The 19596-nt window shown below is 42.3% G+C and overlaps 1 protein-coding gene across 1 annotated transcript in view; it reads left to right on the top strand.

The window, feature by feature from the left end:
- Window positions 1-19596, top strand: part of LOC137563181 (probable ATP-dependent RNA helicase DDX60) — a 231692-nt gene that overhangs the window by 194118 nt on the left and 17978 nt on the right. Inside the window, exons 32-34 of the mRNA XM_068275363.1 lie at window positions 3120-3232; window positions 15973-16120; window positions 17980-18113. Of these exons, the coding sequence (XP_068131464.1) occupies window positions 3120-3232; window positions 15973-16120; window positions 17980-18113 (395 nt within the window). The remainder of the gene's footprint in view (window positions 1-3119; window positions 3233-15972; window positions 16121-17979; window positions 18114-19596) is intronic.

Here is a 19596-nt window from a genome sequence, read left to right on the forward strand (position 1 = left end):
GTAGATCAAACGTAATCATTTCCATCATTGTGTTCTTCTTTAATGCTAAACAAGCCATTATTTGTTGACTTAAACAATGTAGAAATTGACATAGGTGAGGCTGATTTGTAACTTTATTGTATGTGACCATTGGGCACTTTCTCTGTTTATAATACATCCTGCAGCTAATATATAAAAGCAGTATATTCCAAAGAGAACAGCTCATCCAAGGGGCTTGATTCACTAAACCGTGATAAGACAAACATCACACCTTATCAAAGATATCACACGATATTAAATGTTATCACACGTTATCAAAGTTAACACGCCTTATCAGAGTAGAATAGTGAGCGCTATGAACCCACAGGGGCTCAGGGCAGGATGAGTGCCATTGCCAATTAGTAGGCATAAGTTTGTAGCGCTTGCTATGCTACTCTGAAAAGGTGCGTTAACTGTGATATCTTTTGATAACGTGATAACTTTGATAACATGTGATATTTAAGTTATTCTGGTATAGTGAATCGAGCCCAAGGTGTGAAGCCATAAAAATGCCTTTCTTGAAACAAGCTGGACATCACAAGAAAAGCTGAGCAGGAATTCAGGGATATCTCCTCTGAGCAGTAGTGTGGAATTGTAATGGGCTCTCACAAATATATTAATTGATTGTTATGTCTTGTATAAGCATTGAGCGAGAGGGGTAAGGAGGAGAACAATGTTCTTAGCCTAGATGATCCAGCCCTTCAGATGGCTCAGCAATGCACGGGGCTTAAATCTGGCTGCAGAAAAAAGTGTAGTTTACAGTCCTGGATTCATAATGCAAACAGTGGCTTGGGACTGAGCATAAGCATATTTATCATGGGCCTGATGCACTAAATTTTGGTAAATTTGCAGTGCAAGCACAAGGCAATTTTACCTGTTCTTATGCAAAAAGTATACCTCATGTTACCATATCAACCCATGCATTAGCCAGGTAAGTCATGGTAATTGCATAATGTGCAATGCAGTAAATGTATTTTCTTGCAGCATAGTGTTTGTGCCACAAAATAAATCATGTAGAGCAGTGTCAGGCTGTTCATACAAGATTTTTAAATTAAACTTGTAACTAGTTAAAAGTACTTAAATGACGGGGGTGTAGTAGTTAAAATAAATAATGCTCTGCTTCCACTGTGTGCCTGCGTCTCCAAGACAGATGCTGCAAACATGCTAATGAAAAATAGCATCCAAATCCCCCTGCTGTGCCAATGCGCAATAATGGGGATTCAGATGCGATATCCAAAGGAATGCTGTAGGCACTATTTTTTCCCGCACGCAAATCGGAATCAGCCTATTGATTTCATTAGGGCTGTCATTCCGCTTTCAAAATTAGTGTTTGGAAAAAACACAGCACATCAGAGCCGGGACAAGGTCCTCCAGCACCCAAGGCTGAGACACCAAAGTGCGCCCCTCCATCCCTGCCACCCCAGCCATTACACACTGATTGCTATTAGACTAAGAGGCGCCACAGGGCCCACAACCTCCCCAACACCTTAATATCTAGTTATATGGCTTGCAGTCACTGCCATGTATCACCTTTTCTTATTTCTTTCTGCTTCAAACACAATTAGGAATGACAGCTGCATGAATTCTGCGCCCCCTCCTACACTGCGCCCTGAGGCTGGAGCCTCTCCAGCCTATGCCTCGGCCCGGCCCTGCAGCACATTAGCCTTTGGAGTCCTTCATAAAACTGCCAGAGAATATAACTAACAGCTACCGTAAAGGAAAACCCGAGGTGAAGCAGGGTAGTAAGGAGTTACATACTTGTATAGATATTGTAATCCAGTCTTCCTTCACTGAGAGGGGGGGGGGGGGGGAGAGGCGGCGATGCGCCGCTGACAGACGCGACTGGAGACAGGGCTGCAGCCGTTAGCCCTGCCTCCAGGAGCGACCAAGTCTGTGACCAAGTGTCACAGTGGGGGGTTTGGGGGTGAAGGGTCCCCCGTTTAGCGGCGCTATAGCGGCGGATTAGCAGGGGCACACGTGCCCCTGCTAACTATGAGCTCTGAAGCGAGATTTATTCTCGCTTCAGAGTCTCTTTAAGTTTTACTGTTTCAGTACCTTTCAGGGGTAATTTGTCACAGGGAATTTATCAGTTACTGCTAAAAACAAAAAAAATACTATCTAGTACAAATTAACAAAATTTGTGTATAATAACTTTAGACCTATCCAGCAACCACATTTTGCAAAATAGTATATACTGTAACTGCAAAACTGATAATATAGAGCAATTACCATATTTTTTGGACCATAAGACACTCTAAAGCTTTAGAGGACAAAACCTGGTGCGTCCAAAGTGCAGGGGCATCTATGTTAGATTCCCTATGGCATAGTCCCCCATGGCAGAGATCCTTGTGGCACAGATCTTCTATGACTGATAACCTATGGCAGAGTCTCCATAGCAGAGATCCCCCATGCCGCAGAGACCCGCCATTTGTGCCGCAGAACCCTTGTTACCTCTCCACCTGGCACCAAGTCCTCGTCTGACTTCAGCTGGTGCAGTGTAGCACAATCAGTCACTGCACTGGCACGCTACGAGTCCCATCTTCTGTTGACATACTTCCTGGACTAGCTTCTTGGATGGCAACACCCCCTCCTGGATTGGCCCTGCAGTGCATGGTAATTGGCTGAGACAAGACTTCTAGGTCCCGCTCGCAGAGGTCCATCTCAGTCAATCACCAGGCACTGCAGGGCCAATCCAGGAGGGGGCAAGGTCATCCAAGAAGCTAGACAACGACAGAAGATGGGACTCGTAGCATGCTGGTGCAGTGTCTGATTGTGCTACATTGAAGCAGCTGAAGATGGAGGAGGAGATGGAGGACTTGCACCAGCTGAAGAGGTAAAAGGCTTCGGATGCACTCTGCAAATTGGGGTCTCTGTGGCATGGGGAAACAACGGCAAAAGGGGATCTCTACTGTGGGACTGTAAGGACAAGCATATGGGTACATTCAAACCATAAAATGCACTGACTATTTCTCCTCCCCTTTGGGGGAGAAAAAGTGTGTTTCATGGTCTGAAAAATATGGTAGTTTATTAACGGATCATTAAATCTAAAGTACAGAATGTTCAGTATGAAATTGCTGCTCTGTTTCTGCTCTATTTTGCAGATCCTGGTACATTTCCAGACTCTGTAATGGAAACGCTAATGCTGGTGTTGGCAAACTTGTTTGGACGAGAATATATTCTTTCACAAAGGGCAGGACCTTTCTACCAGTCAAAGGTATGACTATTGCCCATGGTCAATACTGAACTTAGCTGCAGATTTGCAACTGTTCAGCATAAACATATAACATACCATATTAACATTTTGTGACTTATACAGTGCTGCCCATAATTATTCATACCCCTGGCAAATTTTTGACTTAAAGTTACTTTTATTCAATTAGCAAGTTATTTTTTGATGTGACATAACATAGGTGTCTCCCAAAAGATAATAAGACGATGTACAAGAGACATTATTGTGGAAAAAAAGTCTCGGCTTTTATTTACATTTCAGCAAAAAGTGTCCAGTCTAAATGTATTCATAACCTTCACAAACTGTCACAGTCTGTGGGAAAATCCAAAGTTCTATACCATTCCAAACAGTCCAAGCTGTTCTAAAGCATCTTAATTACCCTGATTAATTGGGAACAGTTGTTTTAATCAACTCAACAGGTGAAAAACAGCAGCCCTCTGCAGTTGATTTGTGGACAGTCATGGCTAAGACAAAGGAGCTCGGTGAGGACCTGCGGATGCGCATTGTGGCTGCTCACAAGCCAGGAAAGGGCTACAAGGCCATTTCCAAATGTTTTCAAGTTCCATTGGCTACGGTGCAAACTATTATTAAAAAATACAAGATGTTCCGCACTGTGGAAAATCTCAGAGGACGTGTTTGAAAGCCAAAAGTAGCACCTGTGCTGGCCAGGAGGATAGTAAGAGAGGTGAAAAAGAATCCAAGGATCACCACCAAGGCCATCCTGGTGAATCTGGGCTCTGCTGGTGGCAATGTCTAGAGACAGACAATCCAACAGACACTGCACACTGCTGGGTTCTATGGATGTAGAGCAAGGAGGACGCCACTTTGCCAGATAAGGCACACAAAAGCTTGCTTGGCCTTTGCAACTGCTTATCTGGAAAAGAAGAAGACTTCTGGTCTCCTGTGTTATCGCCAGATGAAACAAAAATGTAATGGTTTGGTCACAAGGATGTTTTCTTCATTTGGCATAAAAAAGGAGAAGCCTTTAACCCAAAGAACACCATCCGCACTGTGAAACATGGTGGTGGGAACCTAATGCTTTGGGGGTGTTTTTCAGCCAATGGACCAGGGAACCTAATCACAGTAAACTGCGTCATGAAAAAAGAGCAATACATGGGGATTCTCAAACACAACATCAGGCAGTCTGCAGAGAAACTTGTAGTTCCTTAACAGCTGGAGAGCCAAGTTTGCAGATCACTGCTCTCGGGGAATGGGATGTTTAATTTTTGCAATGTTCCTCAGATGAAAGTAGGAATATTTGACTAGAGACGAGATTAGTTTTCTGAAGCTCAATTCCCTCATTGATTAGCACACCAAGGCTGTGCACAAGGGGCTTGTTTCACAAAACCGTGCTAACGCATAGCATGGTCGCGCTATGGTTTGCGCACGTTTTACCGCGCGTAAAGTTTTACGTGCGCTATAACTAAGGTTTGCACGCATTAATGTTCACGTGCTCACGCTAAAATACGCAATGCGCCGCGCTAACGTTAAATCTTTGTTAGTGCATGTAAAACTTCACGAGCAGTACACCGTGCGCAAAGCGCATAGTGTGGCCGTGCTATGCGTTACCATGGTTTAGTGAATCGAGCCCAAGGTCAGAGCTATGTATGTCTGAATTTTCTATTCTCATTGGTGTTGATTTAGAGTAGAGCTGTTTTGATGCCACTTGCTGGCCATAGACAACAAGGACCTCCGTTTTGTTAGCACTCAATTGTCGGATTTTCCAAATACTGAACAATGAATTGAGATTTTAGGTTAAAGAAAATCAAACATATAATTTTTATCCTTATAGAGTATAACCCTTTAGGATTTTAGGATTTATTATAGATGTTAATAAGTGTGTTCTGAGTTAATGTATATTATGCATGTTTGATCTATTATAGGGCTATGAAGAAATAGATCTTTTTATATCCTCTATAATAAAACCCGTGTCCCTGCATGTGTTGTCTCTGTGTAGCTGGGTCCGTGCTTTTTGCTTCTGCGCATGTGCTCAGCACGGAACCAGCCTCACAGAGACAGGAGGACAGGGCCAGGGAGCCAGGCGGGCGTGTGAGTGGGTGGCCAGGTGCGCGCGCGTGTGCGGTGGGTGCAAGTGCGTGTCAGATGCGCGCGTGCGCAGTATATAAGGCAGGCGGCGGCGGCGAGAAACAGACCCTAGAGCCCGTTTTTAAACGGGCGTGGGTCTGCTAGTTGCATTTATAAAAATGTAATGCTATATAGTCAATTTAATACTGAATCAGTGAAACTTGTGTTACGTACACACTTGCAATAACAATCGTTTACAAGGAACGATAGTTACCAGACGAACAATATTGAAACGATTGGAATGCAACGATGGGATGCAGCAATCATCATAAACATTTTAACGATCGTTCTCGCAGAAAAGAACGATCAGCGGGAAATGTTGCGTACATATTTATATAATTTAAAAAAACAAAACACAAACATGGGGTTGCAATAGATACAAATATGGTTAACTTGCAATCAAAGTTGATTTGAAATTTGTAATGTAACAATCTTTACAGGCTATGCTACACAGGAAGTACGAAAGCTGGCCAAAATCCAATGCAGGCGCATTGGCCCTTGTAACGATCGTTCTCGGTAGATACCTGTACACACTATAGTTTTGTAACGATTGTCATTCAATATGATCCGTCCTGTTGGATTTTCTCATCGTGCCAATATCGTTCGTTCGTCGTTGTACTTAATGATCGTTTGGTAAAGTGCTTTACCCGATTGTCGGGAGACCGATCGTTAAGCTGCTGTTTCAAACGACCATAGTCGCAAGTGTGTACGTACCATTAGGAAGGATAGCGTAGTTTACCAGGTATACGTGACTATGGTAATCTTTAAGCAAATCTTAAAAGTCTCCCTGACTATATTGATTCAAATGTTTGTATAACCTTGGAGCAGTTTGTAAGCTTCAAACAAACCTTACAATCTAAGTGCTTACCACAGTCTAAAGCCGCATCTACACGAGTAAATGCGGCCGCGATGCTGCTTATCAATCGAGCCGCTGATGCGGCTCGATTGATAAGATCCGACAGGACGGATCTCCGTACCGCCGATTCCCTGCTCAATCCCCGCGAGGGGACAATGGCAGGGAATCGTGCAGGAGATAAGCGGCGCCGGCGGGGACGAGCGGGGAATCGAATGCGGCGCACGCGCGGCGAGCGGGGACGCGGCGGGCACGCGGAAGAGGCGATCCGGCGGCTAATCGAGCCGCCGGATCGCTACAATGTCCCTCCGTGTAGATGGGGCTTTAAGGGTAGAAGGCATCTTAAAGGATAGAATATGCAGGCTGAATATAATGACAGGCATGTGTGAATACACTTATTATTAGGAATTTTCTGTATATGTCATATCTAGAATGTCTTATATGTAGTAATAGAATAAACATATCATATTCTTTTATATAGTTAAATGGATAATATATGGAATATATACTGAATACCAAATGTGAAAGATATTCCGGTGTATTTTACAGCTACAAACAGAGCTTGCATTTGTGCTTGTTAAAATGGTAATGTTTAACTCTTAAGACACAGAGACACAGCCATATTTACTGAGTTTGCCAGTTTTGGATTGTAAATGTTGTTCTCAAACACCAACCTTGTAGAAAGAGCTAGTTTTGGCCAGTCATGTGTATTCGAAGCCTACTTTTTGTTTTAAGAGATTATAACCATTGTTCCATCCCAAAAGACAATGTCAACATAGTATTAAACACTGGATTAGCAGGTTAGAGGATTTTTTTTAGAATACTACACATCCAGGAAAAAAAAATGTTTACGTATTCCAATTAGCTAAGTTACATTTTAATTTGAAAGAATACACCCACCAACTCCGATTGGGTTGAGATTAATCCCCAGGGGTTGAGTTTTAGATAAGAAGAGGGATAAATTACGAGTACACTCAAGACACACTCTCACACTCTGAAAGAAGGAAAGACTCCCAGACTTTCACACACTCTCACAATCTTAATGACAAGACTCCTAGATTCTCATGCCCTACAAGCCTTGAGGACACTCACACCTAAGAAGTCTCCAAAGAGAGGGAGATCGGGATGACACCATAGGCCCGGCAGGTTCCCATATTTCATATAATTGGTAAATATGAATTTCAATTATATTATAGCTAATTAAGATATATGATTGGACATTCGTTGATTCCATATATTGTACAGTCAGACCCTAAAACGCTCACCTTCCCTGAGTTGCAAACCAGGGACATCTGTGTTTACTGTGGGTTAATGTTTTCCCAAAAAAATGTATTAACTCCCTTGCCGTTCCAATTCGGTCGGCAAGGGGGCGGCGCAGCAAGTTTTTTTTATTATTCATGTAGCTAGCCTAGAGCTAGCTACATGATAGCTGCTGACAAACGGCATCCCCCTACCTACTTCGATCGCCGCCGGCGATCTTTGCAAGCAGGAAATCCCGTTCAGAATGGGATTTCCTTCTCGGTTTCATGGCGACGGGGCGGGATGACATCACCGACGTCATGACGTCAGAGGGAATCCCGATCCACCCCTCAGCGCTGCCTGGCACTGATTGGCCCGGCTGCGCAAGGGGTCTGGAGGGGGGCGGCGCGGCGCGTTTGGTAGCGGCGAATCAGCGGCGAGCGGCGGTGATCGGGATATGCACGCAGCTAGCAAAGTGCTAGCTGCGTGCAATAAAAAAAATAATTGTGAAAAATCGGCCCAGCGGGGCCTGAGAAATCCTCCTGCGCAGGTTACCCCGAGCTGAGCTCGGGATAACCGTCAAGGAGGTTAATATATGTGTTCCGATGTCCAAGCGTGTAAATTAATAAGGAAAGAGATTGGTTGATATAAAAGTTTTTTTAACAGAGCAGGTCAAAATTCATAACCTTTCCTTTGTTTTTAAATTAGATTTTACTTTATAAATTAAGAGTTTACAGGAAAAGTAAAATAGATGCTATTCTTGGTTGTATATTGGAGTTTTAAACAAGCTAGGTCGCTGCCATATTTTCCCTTGTCTTCAAGATAGACGGTGCACTATAATCTAGCCTTGCAGTGAGGTAAAATGTATGATATCTTGTGGTTACATTGCCTGTGTTTTTATTGGTCATCATTAACATCTGTGGTCAACTTTGCTCTGACGTTGTGTAGTCATCTTACACCAGGAAGTATCTGGTGGTTATTACATAATTCAGTAATTTGATTTGTTATTATTCTGACAACTTTATGTATATTTCATAAATAAATTATTTTTAAATAATGTGCCAATGTATTGAGAAAACTCACTACTGAACTTAGGGTTGGGCATTTGTATTAAAAGGCTTTATTGAACAGATTATCAAATTTAACAACATTCGACGCCAGTCAAATAGCACATCAATTATACAAGTGATTTGTAAAGAGAGTCTGATTAACATAACCTAAAAATAAAAGCAAAAAAACAAACATAAAACGAAAAAATAAGGATGCGGCCGGGGAGCTCGGCCCATAAAATCGGACCATTCAACCTGGGAAATGGGGCACCGAGTACCTCCAGCAGAGATCCCAGGGATCGGTCCTTCTCGATTGTCTCTAAACATAGTTAAGTTGCTCTCCAGCACCGCACATAAAAAAGAAACAGAACAAAAACCTCAATTTATATATCTATTAGAAACAGGAGTCCTGAAGTATAAATTACCTGTATGTCTAGTTAACTGCAGTATACGCACATGTCTAGGGTTGACTAAAGATGTCTATGAGCCCTCCAAAGTTCCCAAATAAGATCAAATCTGGTCATGTTCTCAGTACTATGATAGTACACTCGATCCATCAACATCATAAGGTCTAGACGTTGGGTAACCAATGCTAAATCAAGGTCAGTGGATTTCCATTTATAAGCAATGGACCATTGAGCCGCCAATAACATGTATCTGTATAATGGCCTTAATTTACCTGGGACATCATCATTCTGTGTATACAATAGGGCCTGGGGAGCGGTTAAGGACATCGGAAAGCCAAACACCTCTTTAGCCATAGATTTCCATGTGTTCCAGAACTGCTGTGCAATGGGGCAATCCCAAAAAACATGTAACAATGTGCCTTCCATACCACAGGCCCGAAAACAGGCTGATGGGACCGAAGGATAGATTTTATGTAATTTAGACGGTGTATAATACCACCGAAACAAAATCTTGTAAGCCGTGTCTTTTACCATGTTTGATTTGATCACCCCAGAGACAGCAGTCCAGACAGAAGACCAATCAGTGCGATCATATTGGATACCTAAATCTCGCTCCCAAGCTCTCATATATGACATTTTATCATCATGATCACGCCCTAGCAGTAGAGCATAAAGTATTGAGATTAACCCTTTTCTACGAGAAAAAACAAAAAATAATGATTCAAACATAGTAGGGTCATATACTGGAGATGAGGAAAAGATTGAAGAGAAAAAGTGTTTAATTTGGCAAAATCGATATGCTTCTTCCATAGGGGCGTCTCTACTAAATCTGAGCATGTTAAAGGTAATCGGAACCTCACTTATCCAAAATCTATTAGCTGTATGGAGATCTTTATCCCTCCACCAGGAGAAAACCTGCGGGTTCCTAAAAGCAGGAACAAACCGAGGATTACCGAAGATAGAAATCCTGGGGGAGGGAAAAGTCATAAGTTTATATGTAGAAGCTATAGAAATCCAAAGTTTGGCGAGTGACGATACAATCCTATTCCTGCCCGCAAGGACTGTCAAATCCTTCTTGGAAACTATCGTGGCTAGTGAGTTGAGGCGGAAAGGAAAAACTGAGGTAGATTCCAGCTGATACCATGCCGGGGGCTTTGAATCTATGTTCCAATCCAACAATTGACTAAGTTTGGAGGCTAGGTAATAATGCCATAGGCTCGGCAAGCCAATTCCTCCTTGCAAGGGGGGTCTGTAAAGAATCTGTGCCTGAACTCTAGCTGGTTTACCGTCCCAAATAAATTTATTGATTTGTGATTGGATAATAGATATGGATTTTTTGGTTATAGTTATAGGAAGCATACGAAACAGATATAATAATTTGGGAAGGATAATCATTTTACAAGCAACATTTCTGCCCAGCCATGACACCTTATATGTAGACCAAATCTTCAAGAGTTGTATAATTTGAGTAGTTGTATGTGAAAAATTGGCTCCATATAGGTCTCCAAAGCAAGGTGTTAGGGCTGGTGCACACCGAGCGGCTTTTTGGGCGTTTTCAGATCCGCTTGCGGCTGCGGATCTGCTTGGTCAATGTATCTCAATGGGGTGATGCACACCAGAGCGGCAGGCGTTTTGCAGAAACGAAAAATGCCTGGGTGAGGCATTTTTTGGATTTCGGATGCGTTTCTGCCTCAATGTTAAGTATAGGAAAAACGCAAACCGCTCTGAAAAACGCCTGTTCAGAGCGGTTTTGCAGGCGTTTTTGTTACAGAAGCTGTTCAGTAACAGCTTTACTGTAACAATATATGAAATCTACTATACTGAAAACCGCAGCAGCAATCCGCAAAACGCTAGCAAAACGCCTCATAAAAATAAAAAAAAGCGTTTAAAAATCTGCTAGCATTTTGCGGATCTGCTAGCGGGTTTTGGTGTGCACCAGCCCTAAGAAAGATTCCCAGATATTTAAATTTAGTATGACTCCATTTAAAACTGTAAGTAGAATCTAACCATCTAATCGTATGTGGATATAGATTGATCGGGAGGGCTGTAGATTTGGACGAATTAACTTTAAGCCCCGAAAAGTTTGCAAAAGTCTCTAATAATTGGAAAAGATTAGGTAAAGAGGTTAATTGTCTAGTCAGGAATAGGAGAGCATCGTCAGCATACAAAGAAAGCTTAATATTATCAATACCATATCCATGGATATTGGGATGTTGTCTAATCGCCACCGCCAAAGGCTCTAACGCAAGGGCGAACAGCAATGGGGAGAGAGGACACCCCTGACAGGTGCCTCGTTTAAGATGAATGGGAGTGGAAGTTGCCCCAGGGATGCGAATCACGGTAGATGGGGAATCATACAAAGCTAGAACTGCTGTAATGAGGGAACCGGTTAGGCCGAAGCTCTCCAGGGCAGAGATCAAGTATTGCCAACCCACAGAATCAAATGCTTTACTGATATCAAGACCCAACATCAGAAACTTTGATTTCTTAATCTCTGCATCTTGTAGAATGTTAATTGCCAATCTTACATTATCAGAGCCTTGTCTACCAGGGATGAAACCAGTCTGGGAAGGAGCAACCAAATCACCCACCATGGTACCTAATCGTGACGCCAAAATTTTAGCAAAGAGTTTGATATCATTATTCAGGATTGAAATTGGTCTAAAACCCGCAGGGGAAGAGTGGTCGGCATCTGGTTTAGGAAGTAGGGTCATGTTTGCCAGGAGCATTTCTGAAGGGAGTTTCTCACCCTGTAGAATAGCGTTAAACATAGAAGTCAAGGGGAATGACAATGTGTCAGCAAATTTTTTATAGTATAGTGGAGAAAACCCATCTGGGCCAGGGGCAGTGGAAGATTTAAGAGATTTTATCGTTGCTATTACTTCTGTAGAGGAAATTGGAGCATTGAGGGATTGTAGTTGTTCCGAGGTCAATGTGGGCAACTGAAGGGAATCTAACCAAGATTTAAAGAGAATCTGTATTGTTAAAATCGCACAAAAGTAAACATACCAGTGCGTTAGGGGACATCTCCTATTACCCTCTGTCACAATTTCGCTGCTCCTCGCCACATTAAAAGTGGTTAAAAACAGTTTTAAAAAGTTTGTTTATAAACAAACAAAGTGGCCACCAAAACAGGAAGTAGGTTGATGTACAGTATGTCCACACATAGAAAATACATTCATACACAAGCAGACTGTATACACCCTTCCTTTTGAATCTCAAGAGATCATTTGTGTGTTTCTTTCCCCCTGCAGCTATCTTCCACTGAAGTGTCAGGCTGTTTCTTCCTGCAGAGTGCAGACAGCTCTGCCTGTATGTAATTCCTCAGTATGTGAAAGCCCAGCCAGCTCAGAGGAGGATTTATCCAGCTTGTAAAAGATAAGAGAGAAGAGAGAAGCTGCCCTAATCTAAATATTACACAGGCAGTGTGCAGAGAGGGGCCTGGAGGGGGGATATGCATCACAGAACCACAACACTGAAGAACTTGGCAGCCTTCCAGACACTGGCTGACAAGTCTGACAAGAGAGAGATATGTTGATTTATTACAGAGATGGTGCTAGTAGAACATGCTGCAGTAAGCCAGAACACATTAGAATAGCTTTTGGAACTTGTAGAATGATAAAAAACAGGATGCAATTTTTGTTACGGAGTCTCTTTAAGCTCAGTAGTATTAGATGTTATCTCTGACCCTAAAAGATTTTGATAGTATTCCTCAAAGATTTTTAAAACTTTGGGAGGTAACACTTCTTCTATGCCTCTAGTGTTTTTCAATTTATAAACATGTGGGGGCTTATAATATTGATTAAGCTTGCGAGCAAACTGGGTAGAAGGATTACTTCCACGCAATAAAAATCTAGCTTTAGAAAATTTCAATGCTCTAGCATGCGAATTATCAAGAATAGAATTCAGTTCAGTTCGTTTCAAATTAATCTCATGTAAAATCTCTCTAGAGGTAGTCCCGAAGTGGCGCTTATATAATAGATCCAGTTCTGTCGATAGTGTAAAAAATTTTTGCGATCTCAGTTTTTTAGCCTTAGCAGCCTTTGCAATAAAAATGCCTCTCATGACTGGCTTATGGGCCGCCCATCTTAGAATGGGAGAAGTATTATCTTCACTATTAAAAAAAAAATATTCCTCCATCTCACCCCTTACTAAAATTCTATCTGATTCCTCCGCTAGGAGAGAGTCATTAAGCCTCCAATTACCAGGATTAAAGGGCAAGCCAAAGCCTACCAAGGATGATAAAACCATGTGATGGTCTGACCAGCTACAGGTGACAATGTCTGAAGTGGAGGAGTTGGATGCGATTACGGGAGATAAATAAATATAATCTAGGCGGGCATAAGATTGACGGGGATGAGAAAAGAAGGTGTACTGTCTGCAACCAATATTATATGATCTCCATATATCGATAACCTTAAGTCTTGATAGAAGGCTAGTGAGTCTTCTCGGGAAAGTCTGAGCAAAGGGGGACTGAACTGATCTGTCCAAGCTGAGGTTGGCTACAGCATTGAAGTCACCTGCTATAATCAAATGCGTAGAAGATAGTCTTTCTATTTGAGGGGCCAGCAATTGCAAAAAAGCTGTCTTAGAAGCATTGGGTGCATAACAATTAACCAACGTAACAGATTTACCCTCCAAGATACCCTTAAGGATCAGAATTCTACCATCGGGGTCTGCGTAAGAATCTATAAGTGAGAACGAAATAGAGTTATGAAACACTATGGCCACTCCCCTGGATTTTTTAGTGAATGAGGCATAATAGGACCTGCTATACGATCTATGTAGAAAGGTGGGTGATTTGGACTGTATAAAGTGAGTCTCTTGTAGAAACAAAACTGATGCTTTTAAGCTCTGATAATGTTGGAAGGCTTTTCTACGTTTGACTGGTTCATTCAACCCCTGGACATTGTGCGTAATCAAATTAAACTGTCTAGGCATGATAAGAATATGAACTTAATCAGCATAACTTCGAGATATATCAGTGAATCACGATTTTGACCATTCAGGACTCTTGAGAAAAACAAAAAAAAACAAACAACACAAACAAACAAAATTGTGCATGGTACCTAAAAGAATAGGAGAAAAAAACATCAATGTCAATGTTAACATTTTGTCTGGGCAACAAACCTCACTGTCCCACAACAAAAAGGCCCAGATACTCTCAGTGGCTTAATTAGGACCACACTGAGAGGGGGGGGGGGGTTATACCCGTAAAGTTAAATTCACTACGGGAAAGAACAAAAAGAAAACACCTAGGCAGGGAGCTATATCCCAGCCTCTTCAGGAATTAGTGCGCCAGGTGCGAGGGAGCCTATTCAAAGGTTGTTTGCGGTGTGCTTCCAGCTGATCGAGAGTCACCGGCAGGCTCATGCTGTTAAGAAGAGAGATTCCTTGCTCCAATGTGGTAATAGTGTGGAATTTACCATCTCGAGAGAGAAGAAGCTTTGTAGGAAAACCCCATTTATATTGGATCTGCTGCTCCCTGAGGTACGCTGTCAGTGGGGCCAAGGATCTACGCTTTTGTAAGGTAAATTGCGAAAGATCGGTAAAAACTTTGATGCTGCTGTAGGGTTCCGGCAGTTTTCCATGTTGTCTCATGAAAAAAGAAAAAGCATCTTTAACGTGATAAAACTGAAAACAAGCTATAGCATCTCTAGGAACTCTTTCTGGCAGATGAGCAGGCTTAGGCAGCCTGTGGGCTCGTTCTATGGTGTATTCAATGTTGGAAAATTGGGGCACCGCTGATTTCACCATATCAATCAAAAATTCCTTAAGCTGTGCATTATTTACTGTCTCTTCAATACCACGGAATTTAAGGTTGCAACGGCGGTTACGATCTTCTAGGTCTGCAATTTTCAATTGCATCGCTTCTTCGTTCGCTTCACGGCGATCCAGCTCAGAAACTGTTTTATTATGCTCGTCTATCAATTTAGCAACACAGTCCTCATTACAAGATACCCGAACTCCGAGGTCATCCACCGATCGCTGCAAGGAGTTAGCTATCGCCACCATTTTGTTAGTCATGGAACGTTCCAGGGCCATGATCATGTCACGTAGAAAGGCTCGGTCTATAGGCAAATTATCATCTTGTGAAGATGGTTGCATGCTGCCAAGCTCTGAGGCTGCCGCCAGCTGTGAAGAGAATCCTGCCTGTGAGTCTGTAGGGCCCGAAAGCCTGGGCCTGGATTTAACAGGGCTTAGGAAGGTGGGAGAGGGGGTGCCTGAGTCTGTGTCTTCCAAGGCAGATGGGCTGTGAGTTAGGGCTGCGTCAGAGGCCTGTGAGGCAGAAGTGTGGGAGACATCTGTGTCGCTGGATGCGGAATTCTGTACGCATGATGCCTGTTTAAGTGTATGGGATGCGTTCTGCATGCGTACTGGTATTGCGGACTTACGCGTCCCGGCGGTGCCGGCGCCATCTTGCTCACCACGCGGCCCAGGCCTCCGTCTTTTAAAGATGTCAGGGATCCTCTGCGGGCGTTGGGTGTCGGCTTGCTGGGTCCCCGATGTCTCCATATCCTCCCCCATGGCTGTTGGGACGGTCTCCTCCGGTCCTGGCATGCTTAAAGTCGCTGTATGTGAAGGCTGGGATCAGGAGCTCTCCTCTATGCAGCCATCCACTCTGCCGGCCAGCCACGCCCCCCTAGGGTTGGGCATTTGGTATAGTAATACTTGTCCCCTTTCGTAGGAGGTCTTAGATTTTGATTTTAAGACTCCTCCTGTTTAAAAGAGCCTTAAATTCTTTTATACTTCCGGTTATTTATGACCGTGTCATAAATCGCCCGACACAATTTCAACCAGTTATCATGCATCCACACCTGTAGCTCAGCTAAGCAAGAATTCGTTTTTGGAGTAGGGTCCGTTCCACCAGGTCTGAAGGATAAGTATAGCGGAGTTTCAGCTGCATAGCAGGGGTACGTTAGGGAACTAGTGCTGGATTAAGATTATATATATTTCTCCCATTGAAAACATAATATTCCTTCCTTTATCCAGAATACAAAGACCTCCTAATTTACAGTATGAATCCATATTTTCTTTGAAAAGCATGTTTCAGAACTGTATGAACTTATAGTACTGCTTTTGTTTATGCAGGTCCAGCTTGAAAAACTACCAGATGACTTTGCTGCTGTTGTGGAAGAATACAACAGAAGCGTGGCAGTGATCTTTGGTCAGTGTATTCTGACAGCTTCTAAGTTGGCAAATATGGAGGAGGAATACAAGCTTCCTCTCTCAAAGATCAGTAAGTTTCAGGGTGGTAACAACAAAGTTAAATATCTTTTATTGGTTGCAAGAGGAAGGAGACTCGGCTATTTTGAACATTTACGGTATGACAAAGTTGGTATGATTTGGAGAATTCCATGCAGTAAATACAGGTATTATTCACAGAATCCTTGCCAAAATATTTCAAAAGTAATGACATGCATTAAAGAGACACTGAAGCGAAAAAAAAATATATGATATAATGAATTGGTTGTGTACTATGGATAATTACTAGAAGTTTAGCAGCAAAGAAAATATTCTCATATTTTTATTTTCAGGTATATAGTGTTTTTTCTAACATTGCATCATTGTATAATATGTGCAGATTACACAACACTCAGCATTCAAAATGATTCTTTCAGAGCAGTCTGTGAACTAATGACCTCTCCTCTGGCAGAGAAAAAGTAAATAGTTCAATAACACTTGAGATACTAAAAGTCAGATAACAGCCCTCTCCACGACTTTGAAAGTCGCAGAGCTTAAATGCTTTTTTGCATAGAGATAACAACTGGAGTTTCTTAACTCTTCCTGTACTGGAAACAATTAGACTGATGTATCTGATCTTAATGTTTTATTTCTTAGCTGTACTACACATACAAATCATAATATCATAATTTTTTTTTTCGCTTCAGTGTCTCTTTAAGACAAAGTACAGTAAGTGATAAAGAAAAAAACCCAAAACATAAAATGACCTATGATTAAGTTTGAAATTTGCACAACAGAACTTCTGATGCAATTTCTAAGGGAACTCGTAAGTTCCTGCTGCCTGCTCCAAAGTACATACACAGTAAAACTACCATACCATTACCTATACTGAATACTTGGAGCCATGGGTGTAACTAGACTTAATAGGGCCCCCCTGATAGAATGGGCCCCCCTTGGTCCCGAACCCCATGCGGTCACGTGATTGAGAGCCGGCGAATGGCAGCAGAGAGTTTTCTGCTGTGAATCAGTGTCTGGAAGCAGGAAAAAAAATTGCACACTCTTCTGCAGTTTTTGTGAGCAAACAGGTAGGTTTTTTTTGCTAACTAGCTGCACTTGCGGTTGGGAAGAGGAGGAGGCCCCCAAAGCCTCTGGACCCCCTGCGATGGCAGGAGTTGCAGAAGTGATTGCTACGCCCATGCTTGGAGCTGCCTTTCCAATGTGCCTTCCTTAAAGCAGATCTGACCTCAAAACTTCCTCTCTGCTCTAAAAGATAAGATAAAGCATAATAACTTTTAAAGTAAAAACCTGTATTTGTTACAGCGGATACAAATCCTGCAATAAATGTGCAGTGTGGCTACTTCCTGCTTTCATGAAAGCAGACATAAGGTTAACATCCTATGTTCACAAATTAGCTGCTCTGCTGAGGCAACCAGCTGACACAGCTGAGAGATCCAATTACACTGTGATTAGTCACACATAAGGGTGAATTAGACAGGCTAAACTCTCTAAATACATACAGGGTGCATTTCTCTATGTTTTCCTTTTGTCCTGTGCAAGAGTTCAGGCCCACTTTAACTTGCAGATCTTATATTAGTGCTGTTTGTGCCTCTTTGTATTGCACAACTTCTTTGTCACCCTTTCAGGTGCTATTAAAATGCAGAATTACACAGCATTTATGTCCCCACTCTTGTTAGTGTTTTATACACAGTAGAGTTACCCGGTGGCCAAAAAGAGGCCTACATATATCTATTTACAAAGAAATGCACGATTATAACTACTGATCAATCTTTATGAATTTGATACCAATTGATATAACTAAGAAATTGACCAAGCTGTTTAGAATTTGCATCAACTTGGAATGAATAGTCCTCTCATTGACCATTCCGAAATAATACTACATGAATTCTTATTCAGATTTTTCCGGAAAGGAATGTTTGGATTCAGCCCTGGTGGATCATCTGTTGTCAAGCTCGGAGGGAAGAAGTGGAATATCACCATTTGCATGTCTGTCTGGAAACACAGATCATGATGACTTGACCATGAAAAATGTAAGCAACATCAGGCAAAGAAGCCAAGGCTTTTGACATCTAGAATAATCCCTTTGACAATCAGTGTGAACAAGCAAAAAACGCTTTCCAAAGGAAATTAAAAAAAAAAAAACATTAGTAAACACTTTTTCTTTGCCATTTCTCTCCTGCCATAATTACAGATTTGCTTTTTTTGCTTTAAAGCTTACCTGAAATAGAGAATTTATCAGATTGGACAAAGCAAGTGGAAAGAACAATGCCCTCGGCCAGACGACTCACTCATCCATGTGCTGAGAGGGATCTAGTAGCTTTAAGAGGAACTTTGACCAATAATTGAATGTCACCCCAATCATCAGTAGCTGATACCCCCTTTGCCATGAGAAATCTTTACCTTTTCTCGAATAGATCATCAGGGATGTCTGTATGGCTGATATTGTGTGATTTCAGGACCTAGGACTACATGATGAAGTGCAGGCTGATTGTTGATCACACAACATGAACAAATGACATGGCGAATATCAGTCATTTCTTGATCTCTTTTCTATTTTTTAACATTTCACTTTGCAATGTTTTGATTTCTTTGATTCCCCTTTTTGCTGAAGTTCCTCTTTAACCTCCCTGGCGGTATGCCCGACACAGTGTCGGGCTAGCCACTGCAGGGGATCACATCGCCCCGGGAGGATTTTTTAAAAATAAATTGTGTTAAGCTAGCACTTGGCTAGCTAACTATGCTGCCCAAGGCGCTCCGGTCCCCTCCGATCACCTCCGGTATACATACCCCCCCATAGATCCCGCGATGGCCCAATCAGTACCCGTCATGTCCGATCATCGCCATAGCGACGAGTGATGCTGATTGGGAAGCTGCGGCTCTCATGGGATCGCGGACGGGTGAGTGTTGCCGGCAGCGATCGGGGGAAGAGGGGTCGCAGAGGTGCTTGGGGGCTTGGGCAGCATAATTAGCTAGCCTAGTGCTAGCTAATATAAAAAAAACCATTTAATTAAAAAAATCCCTCCTGCGTACGCAGCCACTTAAACTGCTTAACGTCAGGGAGGTTAAAGTGAACCAAGCATCATTTTTAACTCCCAGGGCAGCTCTATAGCAAATTAAAAATGCATTCTAAAAATGTGGTTTATTAGAGAAAAAAAAAAAAACAACTTTCATTTTACCTCATCTTTTTACATTTAAGGCCACCTCTTCTGTCAGTGAAAGGACCTGTGGACTGAGGTGAAAGATGATGAAAGTAGATAAAAAAATCACCTCATCAGACTTAATTGACCAAACAAACCCTGAGTCTTCTCCACTGTTCTTCAAACAGAAAACATTAATCACACTTGAAGAATTTCACATCTAGCCTGGAAAATGGCAGTGGAAAAGTAGCAGGGAGGTGAACTTCTCAAACATGGCAGCCCTTTCAGCTGTTTGAAGACAGGAGCTGCTTAGATCCCTTTAAGTTAGTTATTCATTTTTCTCTCCACTTGCATTGTCCAATCTGTAATGCTTCTC

The sequence above is a fragment of the Hyperolius riggenbachi genome, chromosome 1 (assembly GCF_040937935.1).
Source record: "Hyperolius riggenbachi isolate aHypRig1 chromosome 1, aHypRig1.pri, whole genome shotgun sequence".
Classification (NCBI taxonomy): domain Eukaryota; kingdom Metazoa; phylum Chordata; class Amphibia; order Anura; family Hyperoliidae; genus Hyperolius; species Hyperolius riggenbachi.